We start from the raw sequence: 14,576 nt of genomic DNA on the forward strand, positions 1-14,576 counted from the left end.
AACCACATTGCTGTGACTCTGGAGCCACACGTAGGCCAGACCAGGTAAGGACAGCAGATTTCCTTCCCTAGAGGACATTAGTGAACCAGATGGGTTTTTCCGACAATCGTTTCATGGTCATTAATAGATTCATAATTCCAGATTTTTTTTTTACTGAATTCAAATTCCACCGTCTGCCGTGGCGGGATTCGAACCCAGGTCCCTTTTGAAAGAATACACCATTAGATTTTTGATTCTGGACGAGAAACAATAATTCTCCGTCTGTGATCTTTGCCCTGTACCTCATGGACAGCACGGCGACACAGTGGTTAGCACTGCTGCCTCACAGCGCCAGGGACCAAGATTCAATTCCTGGCTTGGGTCACTGGTGTGGAGTCTGCACATTCTCCCCAAAATAAATGGCGGGGCAGGCTCAAAGGACCGAATGGCCTACTCCTGCTTCTATTTTCTATGTTCTCCTCATCCACCCCACTAAACCTCAATTTAAAACGTTGATTAGATTCCCCCTTGAATTGTCCATCGTCCGGGGAAAGGTGGCCACGTTTATGCAAACGGCCCTCATAATTTAAACCGTTAAGAGCTTCAGGAGGCCCTCACGCAGGTCGTGCCCAATGCAATACACTGTGAGGTGTAGTCACTGATATAATTTAATTGTAGAAGCACAAGGAATTAGCACAGCAGGAATAAAATAACTTTCCAGTTACAATTCGACTCCCCCAAAAAACATGCACAGGTCAAAACATCCGGGTGAAACATTTTAAAATGCAGAATATAAGAAACTGTCGATCAAGAGAAGAACATTAACAATACAAAGGCACAAATCTGGTGTACTTCAGTAAATATGGAATCAACCATTGCATCTCGAAAAAAGAAATAACAGAACTTCCTTGTGCTGAATCAGGATGTCAAACGAGTGAGATTCCTGGACTTTCACTGGCTATTGCCGCCGTTTCCCCCCCTTGGCCTATTGGAAGATGGCATGAGAGATAAATAAGGGAATCTGCAAAGCACAATATCACTTCCTCCGCCATTTCCCCTGGCTACCAGTGGAAGGATCAAATGGGTTTTTAACCTGGCGGGAATGGGGTGGGGGTGGGGGGGGGTCTTAGGGTTGTCACCCCTATTGGACCCATCAATGGAGGTTTCATCACATGACCTCTAAACCGTGTGCGCACACAGATCCACCATTGGTAGTTTAACCTGTCAATCTTAACCTTCCCTCTCACAGATTGGTTAAGAGAATAGACCAATTTGAATCGTAGAATCCCTACAGTGCACAAGGAGGCCATTCGGCCCATCAAGCCTGCACTGACAACGATCCCACCCAGGCCCTATCCCCACAACTCCATGTATCTATCCTGCTAATCCCCCTGACATTAAGGGGCAATTTACCGATCAACCTAACCTGCCCATCTTTGGACTGGGAGGAAACTGGGGCAGCCGGAGGAAACCCACGCAGACACGGGGAGAACATGCCGACTCTGCACAGTCAACCAAAGCTGGAGTTGAACCCGGGTCCCTGGCGCTGTGAGGCAGCAGTGCTAACCATTGTGCCACCGTGCCGCCACTAATGACATTCCAATGACATCCAATGGAAACTCAGGGAACAGCACATCACCTGTTGGCCAGATACTCTGCTATCTTCTCGGTTTAACATTCAGTTTAACAATTTCAGATCATAAACACTGTTTGCGATCGCAAAAGCTGGTAAAGGTGCTGCTATTGTCATTTACACCTCCTCTAGTCCCATCTTTTCTCTATTTATCGTCTCCCTTTGCTCCGACACCATCACCTTTGACAATTAATCTCTCCTGCCTTCCTTCCACCCTATCCACAGAGTTTCCTTTTTGCGTCTCCCCCCGCCCCGCCTCACTTTCTCTGTCATTGTGCTTGCAGTTGTTCAAGAGGGCAGCTTGCCTCCACCTTCTCAAGGACCACTAGGGATGGGCAATAAATGCTGGCCTAACCAGTGAAGCCCACATTGTAAATGATTATTTAAAAAACCCTAATAATCTCTCACTTTTTCCGTTCTGACCATGGGGCATTCACTTGACACGTTCTTTATTGAGAAAGAAATGGAACCAGGTCTTTTTCTGCTTGTAATTCAGATTCCCATGTTAGTAGAGGTAAGTGTGGTTGTCCTGAGATATATTGATAAAAGGGGACTGTGCGTCAATGGATAGGAGATGCAGGAACAGGAGAAAAATGAAGGCTGATGCATACTATCTACAAGATACACTGCAGTAACTCATCAAAGCTCTTTCAACAGCACCTCCCAAACCCGTGACCTCTACCACTGAGAAGGACATGGGATAGAGTCATAGAGGTTTACAGCATGGAAACAGGCCCTTCGGCCCAACTTGTCCATGCCGCCATGCGTGGGAACACCACCATCTACAAATTCCTGTCCACATCACGCACCATCCTGACTTGGAACTAGAATCGCCATTCCTTCATTGTCACTCGGTCCAAACCCTGGAACTCCCTCCCTAAGAGCACTGTGGGTGTACCTGCACCATATGACTGCAGCAGTTCAAGACAGCGGCTCACCATCACTTTCTAAAAGGCATTTAAGAATGGGCCATAAACGCTGGCCTAGCCAGCAATGCTCACAACCCATGAATAAATAAATAAAAATTGGGGTGGCAGAGAGGGACACCTTATTTTCACTTTGTCATTCCTGGGTAGCTCAGGCTTCTGACATGGTGCCACCAGTGAGGTTCTACACGGCAGCAACCATGGTGAAATACGATACCTGGACAGGAGCCAACATACTCAATGTGTCATACTTAAGTGAGGCCATAGATAGGTTGGTTCAACTTTGACCCCTTCCTTTCCTGACTTCTCAGTAACCAAGTGACTTCCAAAATGGCTGCCACTGAATAATGGTCAAACTGAAATAAAGGTCAGCATTCAACTTTCCTATATATATATATATATATATAGAAATATATTGTGCATGGTCTGATTGCCAACAAAAGCCAATTGTGTTTTAACTGTAACACAAGTTCATATCTTTTTATCTTCTCCCTCATTTCCCAAGTTTTAACATGGTCAACTCTCTTCATCCTGTAAAGTTACTGCTATTCCTGAGGGGTCGTTGCTTTCGGAAATGGGTAAAGATTCCCCACTTTCTGTCGGTGTTCCTGTTGTGTCTGGAAATTGTTTCAAGTCCTGGTCGACAACTGGTGACTCACTGCACACAGTGTCCATTTTGTTCTCTCCGTCTGTGCTCAGTCTGCGGCCTAACGCCTCGGAAGGAGTCTTCTCGCAGTTGGGGCTCTCTTTTCCCGTTGCGATCTCCACTGAGTCCCTTTCCTCCAATTCTGGAATTCCGGATTCCCAGTCCCCACCCGAAGATTCGGCTTCTCCGGATTCTGTCCTGTGCGGGGATTCTCGGCCTTCGTGTTTGCACGTGGCATTCTCCTGACAACCGCACTGCAGTTTCCCGCCTCCGTTGGAATTGGGCCCAAAGCCTGCGACCTCGGCCTGCTCTTCGTCACCACCGGAAGGTGCAGCAATACCAGTTGGATCCCCGTCTTCTGGAAGGACCAGTTGCTGCTCATGACCCTGCTCCTCATCCCCAGCCTGTTGGGGAGGTTCTGGTGGAGGAGGCGATGGGTTTATGAGTTGGTGGCACATGGGGCATGTCTTTTGCACGTACAGCCACCGTCGCAGGCAGGAAGAGTGATAATAATGTCCACACACCGTCACAACAGCCGCTCTCATGGCCTGAGGGGGAAAAAGCAAAACCACAAGGGGCAAACACTATTATATATATCACAACCACAAATGCAAATACTTCAATCTCCATTTATTCCACTGCCAGTGTTCCGTGGCAGCAGTGTGTACCATCTACAAGGTGCACTGCAGCAACTCACCAAGGCTCCTTCAATAGCACCTTCCAAACCCACAACCTCTACCACCTAGAATGCCAAGGGCAGCAGATACATGGGAACACCACCACCTGCAGGTTCCCCTCCAAGTCATTCACCATCCTGACTTGGAAATAAGTCCCGTTCCTTCACTGTCGCCGGGTCAAAATCTTGGAACCGCACCACCCCTCCCTCCAGCAGCATTGTGGGTGTACCTACACCACATAGACAGCAGCCATTCAAGAAAGTCATAAGACCATAAGATACAGGAGCAGAATTAGGATGTTCGGCTCTTCAAATCTACTCTGCCATTCAATCATGGCTGATAAGTTTCTCAATCCCATTCTCCCACCTTTTTCCCATAACCTTTGATCCCTTCACCAATCAAGAACCTATCTATCTCTGTCTAAAATACACTCAATGACCTGGCCTCCACAGCCCTCCATGGCAATGAATTCCATAGATTCAGCACCCTCTGGTTGAAGAAATTCCTCCTCATCTCGGTTCTAAAGGGTCCTCTCTTTACTCTGAGGCTAAGCCCTCAGATCCAAGTCTCTCCCACTAATGGAAACATCTTCCCACATCCACTCTATCCAGGCCTCTCAGTATTCTGCAAGTTTCAATGAGATCCCCCCTCATCCTTCTAAACTCCATCGAGTACAGACCCAGAATTCTCAAACGCTCCTCATACATCAAGCTTTTCATTCCTGGGATCGTTCTCGTGAACCTCCTCTGGACCCTCTCCAAGGCCAGCACATCCTTCCTTAGATACGAGGCCCAAAATTACTTGCAATATTCTAAATGTGGTCTGACCAGAGCCTTATAAAGACTCAGCAGCACATCCCTGCTTTTGTATTCTTGTCCCCTCAAAATGAATGCTAACGCTCACCACTGCTTTCTCAAGAGCAATTAGGGATGGGCTATAAATGCTGGCCTAGCTGGCAATGCCTACATCCCATAAAGGAATAAAGATGTCTGTGGGAGCAACTTCACCGTGAATACCCCAATTGAGAACTACTTTAGGTTTCCCAAATCAGCAGAAATGGCTTCTCTCTATTCTGTTCCCTTAATATCCTGAAAACTTCAATCGAGTCCTCCTTTATCTTTCTAGAGAATACGACAATGTTTTGTGCAACCTCGCCTTGTAATTTAACCCTTTTGAGGCCAGGTTACTCGAGCTCGAATGGCCAGGCAGTGAAAGACGGAGCTCGAACCTAGAAGTCTATAAACTTAAGCAATTTTACTGGTCTTAGAGACACACCTCACATGTCATGCACCTCCAGCCTAACAGCCACACTTTCAGTCTCCCCCTATATAACGAGCACAGGAGAATTCCCAATAAATACCCATCATGTATTAGAATCCTTTGAGATGTTAATGGGTAGGATAGATAAAGGAGAGCCAGTGGATGTAATATACTTGGATTGCCAAAAAGCACACAATAAGGTACTGCACAAAAGGATATCAATAAGATAAGAGCCCATAATGTTGGGGGTAGCATGGATAGAGGACTGACTAACTAATAGAAGTCATGATGTGGAGATGCCGGCGTTGGACTGGGGTGAACACAGTAAGAGTTTTAACAACACCAGGTTAAAGTCCAACAGGTTTATTTGGTAGCAAATACCATTAGCTTTCAGAGCGCTGCTCCTTCGTCAGATGGAGTCATTTCCACTCCATCTGACGAAGGAGCAGCGCTCCGAAAGCTAATGGTGTTTGCTACCAAATAAACCTGTTGGACTTTAACCTGGTGTTGTTAAAACTGTTACTAACTAATAGAAGACAGAGTTGGGATTAAAGGGGCATTTTCAGGATGGCAACCTCGAACTAGTGGAGTGCCACAGAGATCCATGCTGGGGCCACAGTTATTTACATTATATATTAATGACTTGGATAAGGGAAGTGAATGTACGATTGCTAAGTTTGCAGTTGACACAAAAATAGGTGGGAAGGATAACGCAAAGAGTCGACAGAGGGGGAAAAAAATTAACAGGTGGAATGTAAGGGAGGAAAAGGTGAAGTTCTGCACTTTGGTCGGAAGAATAGAAAAGTTGAATATTATTTAAATGGAGAAAGACTGCAGAAAGCCGCAGCTCAGGAGGATTTGGGGAACCTTGTGCATAAATCACAAAAAGCTAGCATGCAATTTCAGCAGGTAATTGGGAAGGCAAATGGAATGTTGGCCTTTATTTCAAAGGGAATTGAGTCTAAAATTAGGGAAGCCTTGCTGAAACTATACAAATCACTGGTTATTTATGTGTGTCACAAGTAGGCTTACATTAACACTGCAATGAAGTTACTGTGAAAATTCTCCAGTCGCCACACCCCAGCGCCTGTTCGGGTAACACTGAGGGAGAATTTAGCATGGCCAATGCACCTAACCAGCACGTCTTTCAGATTATGGGAGAAAACCGGAGCACCCGGAGAAAACCCACACAGACACAGGGAGAACGTGCAGACTCTGCACAGACAAGTCGGGAATCGAACTAGTGCTAACCACTGTGCCACCCCTAGTTAGTGAGACCACACCTGGAATACCGTGAACAGTTTTGGTCCCCTTATCTAAGGAAAGATATGCTGGCATCAGAGGCAGTCCAGAGAAGGTTCACTCGGTTGATCCTGGGTATGGAGGGATTTTCTTGTGAGGAGAGTTTGAGTAGGTTGGGCCAGTACTCAGTGAAGTTTAAGAGAATGAAAGGTGACTTAATAAACCTACTGGATTCTCAGGGGGCCTGACAGGGTAGATGATGAGAGGTTGTTTCCCCTTGTGGGAGAGTCTAGGACCAGAGGGCATAATCTCAGAGCAAGGGATTTAGAGATGAGGAGGAATTTCTTCCCTCAGAGGGTAGTGAATCTGTGGAATTCTTTACCACAGAGAGCTGGGTTGTTAAGTATGTTCAAGTCTGAGACAGATTTTTGGGAATCAAGGGTTATGTGGACAAGGCAGGAAAGTGGAGTTTGAGGATTATTACATCAGGTCAGTCATGATCTCATTGAATGACAGATCAGACTCGATGGGCTGAGTAGCTTATTTCTGTTCCTATGTCAGGGTCTTATTTATGATCCTATTTATCCTTGTGGGAGGGAAATCTGCTGTCCTTACCTGGTCTGGCCTGCATGCAACTCAAGACCAACTGCAATGTGGTTGACTCTTAACTACCCTCTGAAATGGCCTAACCACACAGTTCAAAGGTAATTAGAGAGGGGTGACAAACACTGGCCTTGTCAGCAATGCCCGCATCCCATGAAAAACAAAAGCAAAAAGTGTGGGCTAACCCAGCCATTGTGCAGCAAAAGCATGATCTTTAGGCAAGTCCTCAGGGTGGCACAGTGGTTAGCGCCACTGCCTCAGCACCAGGCACCCGGGATCAATTCCAACTATGGGTCACTGTCTGTGTGGAGTTTGCACATTTTTCCCGTGTCTGCGTGGGTTTCCTCCGGGTGCTCCGGTTTCCTCCCAAGTCCAAAGATGTGCGGGTTAGGTGGAATGACCATGGTAAATTGCCCCTTAGTGTCCGGGGATTAGCAGTGTAAATACGGGGATAGGGTTGGGTGGGATTGGTGTCGGTGCAGGTTCAATGGGCCTCCTTTCATACTGATAAGTTTCTCAACCTCATTCCCTCCCCCCGCACCCACCCCCTCAACCAACAGCCCCAAGGTCAGCATTCAGCCCACCACTGCGCCAACTTTGCACCCTATAGGTGTCAGCTGGGACTTCATTGGCAGCTCTCTCACCTCTGACTCAGAAGGTGAGTTAGTGCAAACATGATGGGCCAAATGGCATCCTTCCACACTGTAGGGTCTCTATGGTTCTTTATTGATAGCTTGACAAAGGATTGTGGGTTCAAGTCCCACTCCTTGAGCACAATTATCCAGATGGACACTCCCAGTGCAGTACTGAGGGAGTGTTGCATTGACAGAGGTGCCATCTTTCAGGGGGGGGGGGGATATTTAACTGAGACACAGTCTATCCCCTGCCACCCCTCCCCCGGGTAAAAGATCCCGCAAAGAGGAGGTGCGGGGAGGGACAAGGTTTTCCCAATTGTTCTACCCCATGCTGATCCCTCCTCCATCCCTAAAGCAGATTATTTGAGCATTATCCAAAATTATTTTAGGGTCTGTAGCATCCAGGGATTTTACTCTTTAACCACAGTTTAAATTAAGTGGTTCAGTTTGAATTTCTGCTAGTTAGATTTTTTTTTAAACAGGAAGGCTATCGTTTATGAGAAACAACATTTTGTTAGAACCACAGAATCCAAACTGTGCAGGAGGCGGCCATTCAGCCCATCGAGTCTGCACCAACCACAATCCCACCCAGGCTCTATTCCCATAACCCCATACATTTACCCTGCCAATCCCCCTGACACTAGGGTCAGTTTACCATGGCGGGTTAGCACATCTTTGGACTGTGGGGGGAAACCGGAGGAAACCCACGCAGGCACAGGGGAAATGTGCAAACTCCACACAGACAGTGACCCGTGGCCATAATTGAACCCGGGTCCCTGCTAACCACTGTGCCGCCGTGCCGCTGTATGACTTAAATTGCCTGGGAGTAATGCTGTATGACAAAATGACTAAAAGTAGTTTGAATGATAATCTGGCAGCGATTCTCCCGAATTGGGACCGAGTGCTCACACCAGTGGGAAAGTTGGAGATCAAGATAGGTTCTTGATTGATAAGGGGATCAGGGGTTATGGGGAAAAGGCAGGAAAATGGGGATGAGAAAAATGTCAGCCATGATTGAATGGCGTAGCAGGCTCGATGGGCCGAGTGGCCTCATTCTGCTCCTATGTCTTATGGAGGGTTTCCCGCTGGTGTTAACAGTGTCCATTTCGGTGAGATTCTCCCATCTGATGGATGCTAATTTATGTATAGCGGACAACCCGTCAGCCAGCCCTGCTGTTCCGAGATGCGTCCCCACTTGAAAATGGCGACCCAATCCCTCCACGCTCAGAGACAGGCCCAACCACCCCTTGCACTGACTGGGGAGCACCAGCAAACCCCTCTCCAAAGATGCCGAATTGCTGTCTCTCGTTCCTTGATAACTTGCTACCAGTTATTGCTACCACCTGGAGATCAAGTTTGTGTCTGACTCCCGTCTTCATTACTTCCAAATGATACAAGTGCTTCCTCCTTGTGGTCATCATCTGGCATTCCCCCCCCGCCCCGCACCCAACCCACCCACAAGTAACAGGTAAACCCACCCCTCCACCCCCATCCCCACCCGCAACCACACACCACATTTCCTACAGAGACCGCGACCCTACCTGGTAACAAATGGCACAGACGTCAGCATAGTCCTGAAGCTGCTGTGGGGTGGCGCAGGGCAGCGAGCTGATCTTGCGCGCTGCCTCTCTGCGCAGGAAGAAGCTGTTCCAGCCAGCCTGCGCCCGCAGCCAGACGTTGAAGTAAGAGTGGACGACGATGACCGAGGCCCCCATCCAGCTCCACTCGCCGAAGATGGACTCCACCGCGCCGTACGCCACCACGCACACGGCCACGAGGAACTCCAGCACACGGCACGAGCTGTTCACGTAGTAGATAATGTCCTCCAGGTTCTCGATAGCCTCTCTCCGCAGATCCTCCGCCACAAACAGCCCGTAGATGAAGAGAGTCCCAGTCACCTGGAAAAAGAGAGGAGCGTTTCATTACTGGGACAAGGTGACCATTCTGCGTCCAGCAGTGTTGACCTCACAGGGCTCATCATTTATCCTTGCCCTTAGGACCAGCTTGATGGGCAGGTAAAGCCGATGAACATCTTATTATTGATCAAAATGCTAACCCAGCCCATTACCACAAGGCAGCACGGTGACACAGTCGTTAGCATTGCTGCCTCACAGCACCAGGGACCTGGGTTCGATTCCCAGCTCGGGTCACTGCCTGTGCGGAGTCTGCACCTTCTCCCCTTGTCTGCGTGGGTTTCCTCCCACAGTCCAAAAGACGTGCTGGTTAGGTGCGTTGGCCATACTAAATTCTCCCTCAGTGCACCCGAACAGGCGCCAGATTGTGGCGACCTGGGGAATTTCACAGTAACTTCATTGCAGTGTTAATGTGACTAATAAATAAACAAACTTTAAAACTTTACACGTAGTGCCCATGAGTTTGGTACTAAGAATAATTCACAATCAGAGTCGTATCAAAAGCATGTCATCTGTCAGGATCACCTCTGCATTGCATCTTTCTAAGATTGATCACAACTCCCTAACATCACCATGTACCCATAGTTCAGTTTTAATTCATTCTTGGGAGATGGGCATCTCTGGCTGGCCAGCATTTATTGCCCATCACTAGATGCCAGAGGGCAGTTGAGAGCCAACACATTGTTGTGGCTCTGGAGTCACATGTAGGCCAGACCAGGTAAGGACGGCAGATTTCCTTCCCGAAAGGACATTAGTGAACCAAATGGGTTTTTCCAACAATCGGCAATGGTTTCATGGTCATCAGTAGATTCTTAGTTCCAAATAATTTTTATTGAATTCGAATTTCATAGTCTGCCCTAGCAGGATTCGAACCCGAGTCCCCAGAACATTAGCTGAGGTTCTGGATTAATAGTCCAGAGATAATACCACTAGGCCATCGCCTCCCCAGTGTCTGGAGTTTAAAGGGATGGGAGGATCTAATCGGAATGGATAAGAATTCCCAGTGACAGACACTGAGAGCATTGGCAGGAGAGTCCAAAATCCAAGACTCAATCTCAGCATTCAGATTTAGGACTGAGTTGAGGAGAAATGTCTTCACTCGAATGATTGTGAATCTTTGGAGTTCTCTACCCTGGCAAGCAGTGGCAGCTCAGTCACTGAATACATTCAAGACTAACAGATTTTTGGGAATTAAGGGACGTGGGGATAGTGAAAGGAGTAGTTGAGTAGGTGATTAGCTCAAGGGGCCAAATGGCCTACTCCTCCTTTGTACTTGTAACATTATAGCATTACATCACCGCCCTTCTACCATTGATTAACAAAACAGTAAGCTGTCTGGCATCTAACTATGCTGCTGCTTAATCCATCCACTGAGTACACGTACAATAGGATCATTCTTGGTTCATTAATCTAAGCGAATGACCACATTTGTCAGATAATGTGGTTACTGTGTCATCTTGACGTTTATGATAGTAGAATCTGTTGATGTGTCACATTCTCTCACTACACACACACTATCAGCATCATCTCTATTCATTAAAATTCCTTTCTCACACATTGCCATTAAACACCCCCAGGACAGGTACAGCACGGGGTTAGATACAGAGTAAAGCTCCCTCTACACTGTCCCATCAAACACTGTAAGAAGTTTAACACCACCAGGTTAAAGTCCAACAGGTTTATTTGGTAGCAAAAGCCACACAAGCTTTCGAGGCTCTGAGCCCCTTCTTCAGGTGAGTGGGAATTCTGTTCACAAACAGAACTTATAAGACACAGACTCAATTTACATGAATAATGGTTGGAATGCGAATACTTACAACTAATCCAGTCTTTAAGAAACAAAACAATGGATTAGTTGTAAGTATTCGCATTCCAACCATTATTCATGTAAATTGAGTCTGTGTCTTATAAGTTCTGTTTGTGAACAGAATTCCCACTCACCTGAAGAAGGGGCTCAGAGCCTCGAAAGCTTGTGTGGCTTTTGCTACCAAATAAACCTGTTGGACTTTAACCTGGTGTTGTTAAACTTCTTACTGTGTTTACCCCAGTCCAACGCCGGCATCTCCACATCATGACCATCAAACACTCCCAGGACAGGTACAGCACGGGGTTAGATACAAGGCAAAGCTCCCTCTACACTGTCCCCATCACACACTCCCAGAACAGGTACAGCACGGGGTTAGATACAGAGTAAAGCTCCCTCTACACTGTCCCATCAAACACTCCCAGGACAGGTACAGCACAGGGTTAGATACAAAGCAAAGCTCCCTCGACACTATCCCCCATCACACACTCCCAGGACAGGTACAGCACAGGGTTAGATACAGAGTAAAGCTCCCTCTACACTGTCCCATCAAACACTCCCAGAACTGATAGAGCACAGGGTTTGACCTAAACTGAATCGCCACTGTACACACTCCAAGACTAATACATCATCCTGAGATACAATGCTTGGAGCAGATGGAGTCTGATCAAGGCTGTATAATACTGAAACATCACTTCCTTCTCTATTGTTTTCTAGTGGAATCGAGGTAAAGGCCAACATTCCATTCGCCTTTTTGATCATTCCTTGTACTTGTACACTGGTCGTCAGAGTTGTGTGTGTGTGGACACTTCTAGACTCTCCCCATTGAGAAAATGTTCCCATTGGCCCTTCTTAGATCCAAGTGGGAAGAATTGTAGCTCCCAGTGACAGGTCTAGTCCTGGTCCTGGGCTCCTGTCCCTGTGACACAGAGTGCACGGGGCAAGTGAAAAATGTGCATTGGGGATGAGGAATAATCAAATACCATCCTCACTGCTTACACGGATTTGCTCACAATACACAGTGGCCAGTGTAACTCCTCAACTACATAACAAGAGCGTTCCTTCTGCACACTTGCTATCCTAACTTGCAGCTGTATTTTAACTGTAGTCAGTGCTCAGACTGCAACCCCACACCTCGCTTTACACACACACACTCTACACACACGCACACACACAAATCAATTACAAACCTGGTGTTATTTACTGAGAAACTTCCAGCACAAAAGGTGGCCATTTGGCCCACTGTGTGTGTGCTTGCTCTTTGAAAGCAATTCCATTGGTCCCAATACCATAGAATCCCGACAGCGCAGAAGGAGGTAATTCGGCCTGTCGAGGCTGTCCCAACAACAATCCCACCGGGCCCTATCCCCATAACCCCACATATTTAACCTGCTAGTCCCCCTGACACTAAGGGGCAATTTAGCATGGCCAATCAACCTAACCCACACAGCTTTGGAGTGTGGGAGGAAACTGGAGCACCCGGAGGAAACCCACGCAGACATGGGGAGAATGTGCAGATTCCGCACAGAGAGTCAAGATTTCCCTCCTCTTTTACCCCAACCCCAGCAAAGCTTTATTAACCCTTCAAGAATCTATTAAATTCCCTTAGATGTTAAAATTGAATCTAGTTCAGTCATCCTTTCAGACAGTACATTCTGGAGCAGAATTAGTTAGATTTTTTAAAAATCTCATCTCTCCTCTGGTTCACATCCAAATTACCTTAAGTCCATCTCCTCTGGTTACCAACTCTGCTTTCATTGCAAACAGTTGCGCCTTATTTATTCTTTCAAACCGTTCATAAATTTGAACACCTCGACTAAGTCCTTGACCTTCTCTGTTGTGAGGAGAAGAGCCCCAGCTTCTCCAGTCTCTCCACCTAACTGAAGCCCCTTTTCCCCGTCATTATTCTGGGAAATCTCCTCTCTGCATCCTCTCCAAGGCCTTTCTAGATTACGGTGCCCAGAATTAGAGATAATTGGTTGGCTGAGGCCTAACCAGTGACTGGCAGAGTTCATCACAACTCCCTTGCTTCTGCACTCAATGCCTCCATATGACATTACAAAATGGAACAGGTTCAAGGTGAGAGGGGGATAGTTTAAGGGAGATGTGGGGGGAAGTTTTTCACACAGAGAGTGGTGGGTGCCTGGAACGCGCTGTCAGAGGAGGTGGTGGAAGCAGGAACGTTAGCAACATTTAAGAGGCATCTGGATGGGTGCAGGAATAGGGAGGGAATAGAGGGATACGGACCGAGTAAGGGCAGAAGGTTTTTTTTGTAGTTTAGTTGGGGCATCATGATCGGCACAGGCTTGCAGGGCCGAAGGGCCTGTTCCTGTGCTGTACGTTTCTTTGCTCTTTGACATTTTAAAAACAGCGTTCTCAATTAATTCCTCTACCGCCTAATATTTGCCTATATACTCCAAACCTTGCTGCTTTAGAATCACAGAATCCCTACAGTGCAGGAGGCCATTCAGCCCATCGAGTCTGCACCGATTCCAACAGAGAATCCCACCCAGGCTCTATCCCCTTAGCCCCATATATTTATTCTGGTAATCCACCTAACCTACACATCATGGGATACTAAGGGGGAATTTAGCACGGCCAATCCACCTAACCAGCATGTGGGAGGAAACTGGAGCACCCGGAGGAATCCCATGCAGACATGGGGAGAACGTGCAAACTCCGCACAGTAACCCGAGACTGGAATTGAACCCGGATCCCCGGTGCTGTGAGGCAGCGGTGCTAACCACTGTGCCACCAGAAATCTGTACTGTCATTAAAATCATACCACATACTTCCCATTGCTCCTCCTCATCATCATGCTAACTACAACCACGTTACAGCTCCCAATGTTGCCATGTGCTTGTCCATTCCACTAGCCTGTCTTCCTCAACTCTGCTGCCAGCCTCTTCATTACTGACGACATTCCTCTGTTTTGGCCTTCATTGCGAGAGATTTCGAGAACAGGAGCAGGGATGTGTTGCTACAACTATACAGGGCATTGGAGAGGCCACATCTAGAGTAGTGTGTGCAGTTTTGGTCTCCTTTTCTGGGGAAGGATGTTCTTGCTCTCGAGGGAGTGCAGTGAAGGTTAATTCCAGGCTGATTCCAGTGATGGTGGGACTGATGTATGAGGAGAGATTGACTAGGTTAGGATTGTTTTCGCTGGAGTTCAGACAAATGAGCGGGGATCTAAAAGAGACTTATAAAATTCTAACAGGACTAGACAGGGTAGTTGCAGGGAGGATGTTCCCGATGGTG

The 14,576-nt window shown here is 47.3% G+C and overlaps 1 protein-coding gene across 2 annotated transcripts in view; it reads right to left on the minus strand.

Annotated features, from left to right (window-relative positions):
* Positions 1 to 629: 629 nt before the first annotated feature.
* Positions 630 to 14,576, minus strand: part of LOC144500872 (RING finger protein 145-like) — a 39,038-nt gene continuing 25,091 nt past the window's right edge. For both annotated transcript variants that reach the window (XM_078224349.1, XM_078224357.1), the window contains exons 9-10: positions 9,143 to 9,499; positions 630 to 3,732 (exon numbers count right to left, since the gene is read on the minus strand). In XM_078224349.1, the coding sequence (XP_078080475.1) occupies positions 3,055 to 3,732; positions 9,143 to 9,499 (1,035 nt within the window). In that variant the 3' untranslated portion in view covers positions 630 to 3,054. The remainder of the gene's footprint in view (positions 3,733 to 9,142; positions 9,500 to 14,576) is intronic.

Source organism: Mustelus asterias, chromosome 1 (genome assembly GCF_964213995.1).
Source record: "Mustelus asterias chromosome 1, sMusAst1.hap1.1, whole genome shotgun sequence".
In the NCBI taxonomy this organism is placed as follows: Eukaryota; Metazoa; Chordata; class Chondrichthyes; order Carcharhiniformes; family Triakidae; genus Mustelus; species Mustelus asterias.